We start from the raw sequence: 12209 nt of genomic DNA on the forward strand, positions 1-12209 counted from the left end.
CAGGTGTGTCAAAGACCACAATGCTTAGGCAACATGCCACTGACCAGGCTCCATGACTATCTGTGATAATGAAATAGTTCTCCAGAGCTGTTGTGAGTACTGTTAAAATATTACCTTATTGCACAATCATATTTGTTAAATTCAATGTTTTATTCTTATACACATGATATTGTAGTATGGTACTGTATCAATTAAAAAATGTTTCAATGAAATGATAATAGAAGCAGTTCTCTCTTCTCGATGCACATAGGGATCTGCTTTGATTCCATTTTCCTGACCTTCTGAGACACTGACATGTTAGTTTTACACAGAATCACAGCATGGAGAAACTGTGGTGAGCATCTAGGGCTCCACTCAGGTTCTATTTATCAAACAAGAAAATTCTCCATCTCTCTCTCTCTGTCTCTCTGTCTCTGTCTCTGTCTCTCTCTCTCTCTGTCTCTGTGTGTGTGTGTGTGTGTGTGGGTGTGTGCGTGTGTGGGTGTGTTTCTCCCTCTCCCTCTCCCTCTCCCTGTGTCTCTCTTTACCTCTCCCTCTCCTTGTCTCTCTTCCTCTCCATCTCCCTCTCTCTTTCTCCCTCTCCATCCCCCTCCCCCTTCCCCTCCTCCTTCCTGTCCCCCTTGTCTCTGTGTAGTGCATTGACTAAACTCTGGTCGTGTGTGCAGAAATGATAGTTCAGCACTTTGTGTCCTCACCCTGTGTTCCTGTCTCAGTTCTTCAGTTCCTGTCTCAAGATTCCAAATTCTGTTAAATAAAAGCAAATTATTCAATGTAGGCTGTGAATCACAATATGACAATATATAGTTTCTGAGCAAAGTGATATCTGAAGTTGTTTCATAGTATTTTTAATTATATAACCAAAAAAGTGATAGAAATTAGGTTAAAAATAACCACAACAGAAAATTGCAGGGGGTCATATTTGAAAGATGTTGGGCATTAACAGAGAGAGTCAAGTTTATCCAATAATTATAATTCCCCCATCCAGAGTATACTTCAATTACAATATCTGCAGGCCAGTTGGTATCACTTGGCTATTCCCCAAATGCACAGATCACAAATGTCTGTCCCTATAATATCTAAAGTCCTTTATTCTTGTGCTTCCAGTGAGGACTCATATACAGGAACACTCATGTGAGCATGTTCCTCATTCAAAGAGACAGTGACAACTTTCTCTCATGATGGGGTCAAGAGAAAGGACCCAAAATTTGGAGAAAGTTGCATTTGACAGCTTACAATTAAGAAGTAGTTGATGAAGGTCTAGGCTTTCCTTGGCAGCTCTACATACAGATGCACATTGTCTTCCTCCATTTACATGTCCTGCAGAATTCAAATTGGTTGATGGGCTAAGAGTGCTTGGGCCTTTAATCTATGTCCCTACAAAACACATATCTCACTCAAATTGAAATAAGCACTAGGTTATTGTGCAGTAATTCAGAATGACCATGGCCTGGAACATGGGTTCATGCTACACCAAGTAGCATGTTCCCTTCCAGAAGAGGTTTCTTCAACAGTTGAACTCATGGGTTAAAAGATAGTCACAAATCAGAGCATTTACAGAACCCTTGTTGTAGTATGTACTGTTATTATACATGATACCCTTTATAAATGTAATTACAAATATAATTTTATCTGTAATCATACTTTCACTTTCAGTCTAGACACCAATTCCTATATGAAGTATTTGTCACCTATCAATTCTTATTGAATATTCAATTTAGTGATTAATGCCTAATATACAATGTTTATACTGGCTGAGATGTTCAGGTAATTCTGACAGACAGCAATGACTTCAGCACCACAACTGTCTCTAATTTTCTATTTACTCTTTCATCTTTTCTTACGTGTTAGTCAGATGGCAGTAGTCTCTACTTCTGTTTTATTTCTCTTTTCTACTTTCCTAGAAAGAAAACCCTGATAGTTCTATGTGGCATTGTGTCAAAAATATAATGCCATTGGAAATAAAAGCTAAAGAAAGGAATAGATGTGTCATCCAAACAATGAAGTAGTAGAAAAAATGTTAGGCTTAAGATGAAATGGACAATTCATTGAATCTAAGAATATTATGACTGTGACTATATTTTCAAGTGATCCTCGGGTTCAATGCAATATAAATCAAGGTTTCAATCATATTTCTCCCAGAAGTACCACTCTAAAAATGCACGTGGAACCATGAAGATATCAATGAATAAAACAGTGTTGTGTTCATAGTGTCACAATGCCTGATTTTAAATTACAGGCAAATGTCTAAGAGAGGGCTCCTGCACAAGCTCTTGCAGATAGCTATTGCCAATAAACACAGAGACCCACAATTACTCACTGAGCAGAAATTAAAAGGCTGATTTCCTGACTTGAATGATCATTGAGGAAGAGGGACTAGAAATACTGTAAGAGCCAGAAACAGTGGGTGAATGCAATGTTCTTAGACACAACAGGGTTGTTGCACAGATGACCTGAAAGCAGCTTTGAATGAATCAATAAGACCAATACAGACAAAATAATAGCTTGAAAAATGGAGGCAATTTCATCTGTAGCTGAGGAGCTACAGTAACTAATGGCTGCTGTGTGAGAGAGAGAGACTCAGTTATCCTCAGGGATGGATCCCCTGAGAGAGGCTACATATGCTCCAGGCAATGGCTGTGTTCCATGCAAACTAGAAGAAAGGAGGAGGAGGGGGGAGGAGGGGGAGGAGGGGGGGAGAGGAGGAGGAGGAGGAGGAGGAGGAGGAGGAGGAGGAGGAGGAGGAGGAGGATAAGGCAAGCAAGGAATGAAGGAAGGAAGGAAGGAGAGGAGAGAGGAGTAGTGGAGAGGAGAGGAGAGGAGAGGAGAGGAGAGGAGAGGAGAGGAGAGGAGAGGAGAGGAGAGGAGAAGAGGAACAAGAGTAAAAGAAAAAAGAGAGAAGGAATAGTGGTGTTTCAAAAGGTAAATTTTAGAGTCATTTACTTCCCAGAATTTATTCCAAGGACTGGTTCCTGAGGCTAATAAGAATGGGGATGATTCCCAGGTTCTTGGTGTGCTTTTCTGTGTTATATAGGCAAATCACTCATTGTTCATGATCTATTTTATACTGCTGTAGATGATCTCACTCACACTTAAAACTCAAAACAGTTCAACTCATCGAAGGTGAGAGTAGATCAGGGGTACCAGAGGTCAGGGAACTCAGATGGAAGATTACTCTGGAAAATATTAGTGCAAAGAGGAATAAGATACATATGTGGCAATAGCAAGATTCTCTGGTTTCTACTACACAGCATGTTGGCTATACATCTGGAGGAATAACTTATACAGGAGAGAAGCAGAGAGATAGCTTTAGGGTGTATATAAACAATATCCAGTCTGAGTTTTGAACAGAGTTCATTTGTACATTTAAACTGCTGTGGAGAAAACTATTATGAACAATGGAAAATTTTGAAGAGATACTGAATTAACTAATCAGGTTGTTTTATAAAGCAAATTTATTAGAATGAACAATAATTTTAATAATGTGTGATGGTATGCTATATTATAATAAGACTGTAAGATTGCACATAAATACATCAAGTTAATGAGATAAATAAATAAACAAACAATAAATAAATATGACCAAAGGTGTGCAGGAACAAATGCTTTTACATATAGACAAAATTTGTTAAATTTGGCTGAAACATCTAAACAGTCTGATTGCATGCATACCAAAATAAATGAGTGACTTTTTAAATGACTTTAAAAAGAGGGCCTTATTAGGTGAGATGCAGTGTCCTAGTCTAGAAGAGACTTTCCACTTTGGCTCAGGACCCATTCACCTCATTCAGTCTTGCCATCAAGTTGGCTGAGGAAGACAGGGCTCTCCAGACTTCTGCTCTGACCACCTCCCAGGCACAGGGGCTGTGTTTCTTCTCTCTCAGGTACACAGTGATCCTGTGGAAATATTTGTTCACAGCCAGCAGGGAGTCTTCCTGGGACAGGAGAGGTTCCTGCACCCCTATCTGCTGCATCAGACAAGCTTTGAAATCATTGAGCTGCTGGTGAAGGTCATTGCAAAATGAGTCTAGGACGGCTGCATTCCAAGCAGCAGTTGAGTCCTTTGATGTGAAGAGGGTCAGGACCTGCTGGGTCAGGTCACTCAGGACAGGGATGGCTTGAGCCATCTCCATCTTCTGTGCATCCACTTTCTTCAAGGGGAATCCAAAGTCCTTTCTGTCCTTCAGACAGGAAAGAGGAGAGAGTCTCCTCATTTGTGCCAAGAGTGTCAAGGCCCTCTTATTCCTGAGGTTTTGCATCTGAGGCAGGTCACATCCTAGAGAGCAGGTTGACCAGCTCATCACCACCAGGGCCATCAGAAAAGCACAAGGCCTAGCCATTGTAGATCTTGCAGATGCTGCTGGTCCTGCTTGGTCCTGAACCTTCTCCTGTAATCTCTCTGATGACCATATTGTGTGGATGTGACTTAAATAGGGCAAACACTAGTTTTTCCTTTCTGAATGCCTTCCACCTACTTCACAGTCGTCTTTTCACTTTCTTTAACTCATTCTCTGACTGGGACTGGGCATTTTCTAAGCCATTGTGGTTTTCACTATTGCTTCTTCTTTCACTGCTTCCCTCTGAAAGCTGGTTTTACAGGTTTTAAGATTTTCTTTTTCTAACTAGAATTGTCATTAATCATTACAGTATAGTTAAAGACTTTCAGTTTGAAATTTACACAACTCTTGTAATGAAGCAAACACATAAAATTATTCTATAAAGGTGGTTGATATCTGTAAGGTCCATTTGATTTATACTGTCTGTTACTTCATTGTGTCTTTGTTTAGTTTCTATCTCAGTGACCTGTTCATTGATCAGAGTCAACTGTTGAGGTCTCTCACTATTAATTCATGATGTTCCATGTGTGGTTTAAACTTTAGCAATGTTTCTTTTCGGAATGTGGCTGCCCTTACATTTGTCACACAGGTGTTCAGGATTGAAGTGTTCTACTGGTGAATTTTTCCATTGATGAGTATGAAGTGTCCTTTCCCCTTCTCTTTTGAATACTTTTGAATGGATATCTATTTTATGACCTATTAGAATTGCTGTTTGAGCTTGTTTCTTAGAACCATTTGCTTGAAAAACCTTATTACAAGCCCTTTACTCCAAGGTAATGCCTATGTTTTTGCTGAGGTATATTTCCAGTATATCATCTCATGAAGAGATGATAGATTTTGTCAAAAGCCTTTTCAGCATCTAATGAAATGACCATGTTTTTTTTTCTTGAGTTTGTTTATGTAGTGGGTTACATTGATGCATTTCCATATATTGAATCATCCCTGCATCCCTGTGATGAAGCCTACCTGATCGTGGGGAATTATAGTTTTGATGCATTCTTGGATTCGGTTGGCCAGAATTTTATTGAGTATTTTTGCATTGATGTTCATGAGGGAGATTGGTCTGATGTTTTCCTTCCTTGTTTGGCCTTTGTTTGGTTTAGGTTTAAGCATTATTGGGGCTTCACAGAATGAGTTGGGTAGTGTTCCTTGAGATTCTATTTCATGGAATAGTTTGAAAAGTATTGGTATTAGCTCTTCTTTGAAGATCTGATAGAATTCCCTAGTAAAAAAGCCCATGTAATCCTGGGCTTTTTTTTTTTTTTTTTTTTTTTTTTTTTTTTTTTATGGGAGACTATTAACAACTGCTTCTATTTCCTCGGGACTTATGGGACTATTTAGATGGTTTATCTGATCCTGTTTTAACATACCTGTTGGCACTTGGTATGAATCTAGAACGTTGTCCATTTTGTTCAGATTTTCAAACTTTGTTGAGTATAAGCTCTTGTTGTAGGATCTGATGATTTTTTAATTTCCACAGTTTCTGTTGTTATGTCTCCCTTTTCATTTCTGATTTTATTAATTTGGGTAATGCCTCTGTGCCCTCTGGTTAGTCTGGCTAAGGGTTTATCTATCTTGTTGATTTTCTCAAAGAACCAGCTCCTGTTTTTGTTGATTCTTTGTATAGTTCTTTTTGTTTCTATTTGCTTGAATTTGGCCCTGAATTTGATTTTTTCCTGCCATCTACTGCTCTTAGGTGTATTTGCTTCTTTTTGTTCTAGAGCTTTCAGGTGCACCATCAAGCTGTTAGTGTAAGCTCTCTCCATTTTCTTTTTGGAGGTACTCAAAGTTATGAGTTTTCCTCTTAGTACTGCTTACATTGTGTCCCATAAGTTTTGATATGCTGTGTCTTCATTTTCATTAAATTCTATAAAGTCTTTAATTTTTTCCGTTATTTATTCCTTTACCAAGCTATCATTGAGAAGAACATTGTTCGATGTCCATGTGTATGTGTCTTTTCTATTATTTTTGTTTGAACTTTAAGACTAGCCTTAGGCCGTGGTGATCTAATAAGGTGCATGGAATAATTTCAATATTTCTGTATCTGTTGAGGCCTGTTTTGTGACCAATTATATTGTCAACTTTGGAGAAGGTACCATGAGGGGCTGAGAAAAAGGTGTATTTTTTTGCTTTTGGGTGGAATGCTCTATAAATGTTAGACCTTTTTGATCCATAACTTCAGCTAGTTTCACTGTGTCTCAGTTTAGTGTCTGTTTCCATGATTTGTCCATTGTTGAGAGTGGGGTGCTGAAGTCTCCCACTCTTATTGTGTGGGGTGCAATGTATGCTTTGAGCTTTAGTAAAGTTTCTTCTATGAATGTGGGTGCCCTTGCATTTGGAGCATAGATGTTCAGAATTGAGAGTTCATCTTGGTAGACTTTTCCTTTGACCAGTATGAAGTGTCCCTCCCTACCTGTTTTGACAATTTTGGTTGAAAGTAAATTTTATCCCATATAAGAATGGCCACTCCAGCCTGTTTCTTGGGATCATTTGCTTGGAAAATTGTTTTCCAACATTTGACTCTGAAATAGTGACTGCCTTTGTCACTGAGGTGGATTTCATGTTTGCAGCAAAATGTTGGGTCCTGGTTATGTATCCAGTCTGTTAGTCTATGTCTTTTTATTAGGGAATTGAGACCATTGATGTTAAGAGATATTAAGGAAAAGTGATTGTTGCTTACTGTTATCCTCTTTGTTAAAGGTCAAATTCTGTTTGTGCAGCTATCTTCTTTTGGGCTTGTTGAAAGAAGATTACTTTATTGCTTTTTCTACAGTGTGGTTTCCCACCTTGTGTTGGTATTTTTAACCCATTATCCTTTGTAGAGCTAGATTTGTGGAAGGATATTGTGTAAATTTGCTTTTGTCATGGAATGTCTTGTTTTCTCTGTCTATGATAATTGAGTTTTGCTGGGTATAGTGGTCTGTGCTGACATTTATGTTCTCTTAGGATCTGTACGATATCTACCCAGGATCTTCTAGCTTTCATAGACTCTGGTGAGAAGTCTAGTGTAATTCTGATAGGTCTGCCTTTATATGTTACTTGACCTTTTCCCCTTACTGCTTTTAATATTCTTTCTCTGTTTAATGCATTTGGTATTTTGATTATTATGTGATGGGTGGAATTTCTGTTCTGGTCCAGTCTGTTAGGAGTTCTGTAAGCTTCTTGTATGTTCATGGGCATCTCTTTCTTTACGTTAGGAAAGTCTTCTTCTATAGTATTGTTGAAGATATTTACTGGCCCTCTAAGATGCAAATCCTTGCTCTCTTCTATACTTTTAATTCTTAGGTTTGGTCTTCTCATTGTGTCCTGGATTTCCTGGATGTTTTGAGTTATAAGCTTTTTGCATTTTGCATTTAATTGACTGTTGAGTCAATGTTTTCTATGGAATCTTCAGAATCTGAGATTCTTTCTTCTATCTCTTATATTCTGTTGTTGATGTTTGCATCTATGACTCCTGAATTCTTTCCAAGGTTTTCTTTCTCCAGAGATGTATTACTTTGCGATGTATTACTTTTTCTTTATTTTTTCTGTTTCTAGTTTTAGATCCTGGATAGTTTCATTCAGTTCCTTCACTTGTTTGTTTATGTTTTCCTGAAATTCTTTAAGGGATTTTTCTTGTTCCCTCTTTAAGGGCTTCTGCCTGTTGACCCATGTTCTCCTGTATGTCTTTAAGGGAGTTATTTATGTCCTTCTTGAAGTCCTCTATCAGCATCATGAGATGTGATTAAATCCAGCTCTTGCTTTTCCATTGTGATAGAGTATCCTGGATTTGCTGTTGTGGGAGAATTGGGTTCTGATGGTGCCATGTTGTCTTGGTTTCTGTTGGTAATAATCTTGTGTTTGCCTTTGGCCATCTAGTTATCTCTGATATTAGCTTGTCTTGGTGTCTCTGACTGTAGCTTCCCTGTCCTGCATGCCTGTGTATCTGTACTCCTGGGATTCCCTTTGTCTCAAATGCCCTGCATACAGCTGGTTCTCCAGGAAGTATTAGGAGATGGGGTCTTTCCTGTGGCAAACCTGGCAAGGGTCGAATGCCCTGCGTGCTGCTGGCTCTCTAGAAAGTATCAGGAAATGGGGTCTTCCCTGTGGCAGAACTGGCAGGGGTCTACCACATCGGAATGAACAGGGCAGATGGTGGTGGGAGAGTGGAATCTCTTTCCTTATAGGCATTTCATTTATAGGCATCTCTTTATTTTCTTCTATAATATTTTGAAGATGTTTTCTTGATATTTGTGATGGCAGTCTTCTTCTGTTACAATTCATAGTTCGCCAAATTTCCTGGGTGTTTTGTGCCATGAACTTTTTAGATTTGTCTTTTACTTTGACTGATGTATTAATTTCTTCTTGCCGCAGTGGCTCAGTGAAAGTCTGAAAAAAATGATATCTTACAGACAGAGTCAAAAGAAAAAAATGTCTTCTGGGAATAATGGACCTCCCCGTATATTTAGAAGCAGATAAATCTCACTTGGCAATTTCATAATTGCTTAGTGATTGGCAAGACATGGCTTAACCAAGCAAATATAGATATATAAGAATTCATCTTATAGCCCAAAAATTCTGCTTTGCTTTGCTCCAACCACTTATGTTATTATGGCAGAAAAGGCATTCCAAAAATTCCAGTCTCTGTCTTTCTAGGGCAGGTGTTCTCCTAAAAAATAGCCCAGACTAAGGGTGTTTACATCTAAAAAATCTTATGAGGTCCCTGCCAAACCAATGAGTATTGGGCAAGGTAGAAAGAATTTACATTTGAATTGGTTACCTAGCTACCTTTCCCCCAAGTTAATCTATTTCAGCCTTTAACTCTTGATTTTGCTTACAGACAGGCTATCTCAGGCCCACCTGAATAGCAAGGGAAGCTTTATGAGGAACTGGCCTTTTGTGTTACAGGCCTCACGCGGGGAGCCCTTGAGGAAAACAACTTTTCATAGCTTATCCAGATGTGATTCAGGATACAGTTTATACTTATTACTCAAGAAGACTAAATTGAGTCAGAGAGAGAAGAGAGACAGTAGATACTATGTACTCAGAGAGGCAATAGGTTCTCTCTATTTAGAGAGAGACTCAGAGGAGAAATGAGTTAGTTAATTCATCAAGCTAAGGACTAGAGGCTGGAGCAGATACAGCTAATCGCCCAGGGTCTCCGAGGGCCTACAATGACCCCAGGCATGGCACAGAAAAGAATGCAACCAACAGGCTAGGCAGAAGTACTCTTGAAAGACAGCGAGAGCCAGGCAGCTTCCCAAGCTCTACAATGCCACCATTTTCGCCAGGAGGCTAGGCATGAGAACCATCCTTCTTGAGCTCCCGAGCTGGCGTGACATCGAGACCAAGATGAAGAAGCAGTTTAGCCACATGGGCCCTGGACTTTGGGTAAATACCCTGTATTGCCTGAGAAAGCCTAACTAGCCTTTTATAGATGTATATGATGCTTAATTTGAGATGTTAACTTCACTGGACTTTGGGGGATACGCGAAAATACATTCAGATTCAAGCCACCTCATTGTGTATGTGTGGTTTGTTCTGTCTATCATTTCAACCGGACCCGAGCCTTCCTGGACCAAGGTATCCTGCATATCCCCAGACAGACCCATGGAATGTAACACTTCTATTGTATTTTCTATGACTGAGATCCTCTCTTCAATCTACTGCATTCTGTTGTTGGTGCTTGAGTTTGTAGTTCTTGTTTTCTTTTCTAGGATTTCCATCTTCAGGATTACCTCAGTTTGTGCTTTTTTAATTGCCTCTATTTGCATTTTCAGTTATTAGACAGTTTTATTCTCTTTTTTCACCTATTTGGTTCTATTTTCCTGAATTTCTTTAATGTATTTATTAATTTCCCTATCATCTTTACAATATTTTATTTAAGGTCATCTTCTTGTGCTTCAGCTGTGTGTTAGGTTATTCAGGATTTGGTATAGCAGGATAGCTGGGCTCTGATGTGACCATACTGTTCTGGCACTGGTTGATTACGATCTTATGCTGTCATTTACCCATCTGTTTCTTTCTGGTGTTTGGATGGATGATCTTGGAGCCAGCAGGACTCCTCTGGAAAGCAGGAAGAGCTGTGGTCCAGACAATGGATGTCAAGGGTCAACACAGAGCTTACCTATGCTGGCTATGACCAGGCAGATACCACTGTCAAGGCATTGGTGGGAGAGGCTTTCAAATGGTTAACCCTGCATCCCTACCACTGCAGGCCTTCATAGTGGAGAAGGACACTCTTTGGCTATCAAAAGGCTCCTCAGGACAGCAGGATGAGATCAGAGCCAGACAACGGAGGTCAGGGGACCAGAAAACCAAGTCACATCTTTTAGCTATGCCCAGGTGGGCTAGACTAGGTCGGGATTGATAAGTCATGGTTCCAACCTGTTTTTTAGGGTACCTATAATCCTACAAAGGGAATCAGGATACTCTTGGGATCCCACAAGACATAGACATGTACCTTGACCACTATATTAGTCAGTGTTTTCTAAAGAGCAAAATTTATAGAAAGAAACTCTCTCACTTTAAATATAAATGTGTGTGTGTTTGTGTGTGTGTGTGTGCGTGTGTGTGTGTGTGTGTGTGTGTGTGTGTGTGTGTGTGTATGATATGTGTGTATATGTGTATAGTACTAGAATGAATTATGGTCCAGCTAGTCCAAAAATGGCTGCCTATGTGTGGAAGGTCCAAGAATACATGAAATTCTTAGGCAAATGGATGGAGCTAGAGAACATCATACTAAGTGAGATAACCCAGACTCAAAAGGTGAATCATGGTATGCACTCACTAATAAGTGGTTATTAACCTAGAAAACTGGAATACCCAAAACATAATCCACACATCAAATGAGATACAAGAAGAAAGCAGGAGTGGTCCCTGGTTCTGGAAAGACTCAGTGAAACAGTATTTGGCAAAACCAGAACGGGGAACTGGGAAGGGGTGGGAGGGAGGACAGGGGAAGAGAAGGGGGCTTACGGGACTTTCGGGGAGGGGGGGGCTAGAAAAGGGGAAATCATTTGAAATGTAAATAAATTATATCGAATAAAAAAAAGAATGAAAAAAAAAAGAATATAGTAATTGTCATTCCACAAGGGTAGATTTCTTAGCAGGTGTTGATTATATCCTGGAATCAAAAAAAAAAAAAAGTATGCTCTAATGCTAGAAAAATAAATGGACTTGCTAGCAAGATGAGAGTACACAGGAAAAAAGCAGAAACTTCCTTTCTTCATATAATTATATAAGCTTACAGCAGGGGTTCTGGCTCTGAGTAGAGCTGAGTCTTCATACCTCAAAGATCCAGATGATTTTCCCACTCCAAGTTAAGCAAAAGTACCTTAGAGGTGTGGGCCTACATATTATCTTTTCTGTCAATCCGACATATAGTCAAGTATATATCAAAGAACAGCTATAACAAGCTGATAGGCCAATCAGTCTGGCTGCAATTGTGAGCCCTAGATTAGGTGAAAAATCCTGTCACAGAAAATGAGGTAGAGAATGACTGAGGTAAAAAATTGACACTGATTGACATCTGGCCTCATTCTATGATCATACAAGGGCAAATATAAAACTTGTGTATACAATAGGGATTTTATAATCTAAAACATCATAACAATTATATGTTGTAGTTAATTAAAATTGACAATGTTCATTAATTGATCACTAGGTCTATAGCAATACTGAAAAATAAAAGAACTTATACAGATGTCAGTATCATTGCACTCACAATGTATTATACAATTATAATAGTAAAATGACCATGGGCTCAGAATAAAAACAGCTGGTTGAACTATGGATAGAATTGAGACCCAGATGTAAGTTCTCACAAATACTGACATCTCATTTTTATCTCAGATCACAAAAGTACACACTAGAAATAGGAGACCACCTTGAAAA

The 12209-nt window shown here is 39.1% G+C and overlaps 1 protein-coding gene across 1 annotated transcript; it reads right to left on the minus strand.

The window, feature by feature from the left end:
- Positions 1 to 3764: 3764 nt before the first annotated feature.
- Positions 3765 to 4337, minus strand: LOC127679955 (interferon alpha-12-like). The gene has a single exon (XM_052175524.1). The coding sequence runs from the start codon at positions 4335 to 4337 to the stop codon at positions 3765 to 3767; it is 573 nt and encodes a 190-aa protein (XP_052031484.1).
- Positions 4338 to 12209: the final 7872 nt, after the last annotated feature.

The sequence above is a fragment of the Apodemus sylvaticus genome, chromosome 3, assembly GCF_947179515.1.
Source record: "Apodemus sylvaticus chromosome 3, mApoSyl1.1, whole genome shotgun sequence".
Taxonomy (NCBI): domain Eukaryota; kingdom Metazoa; phylum Chordata; class Mammalia; order Rodentia; family Muridae; genus Apodemus; species Apodemus sylvaticus.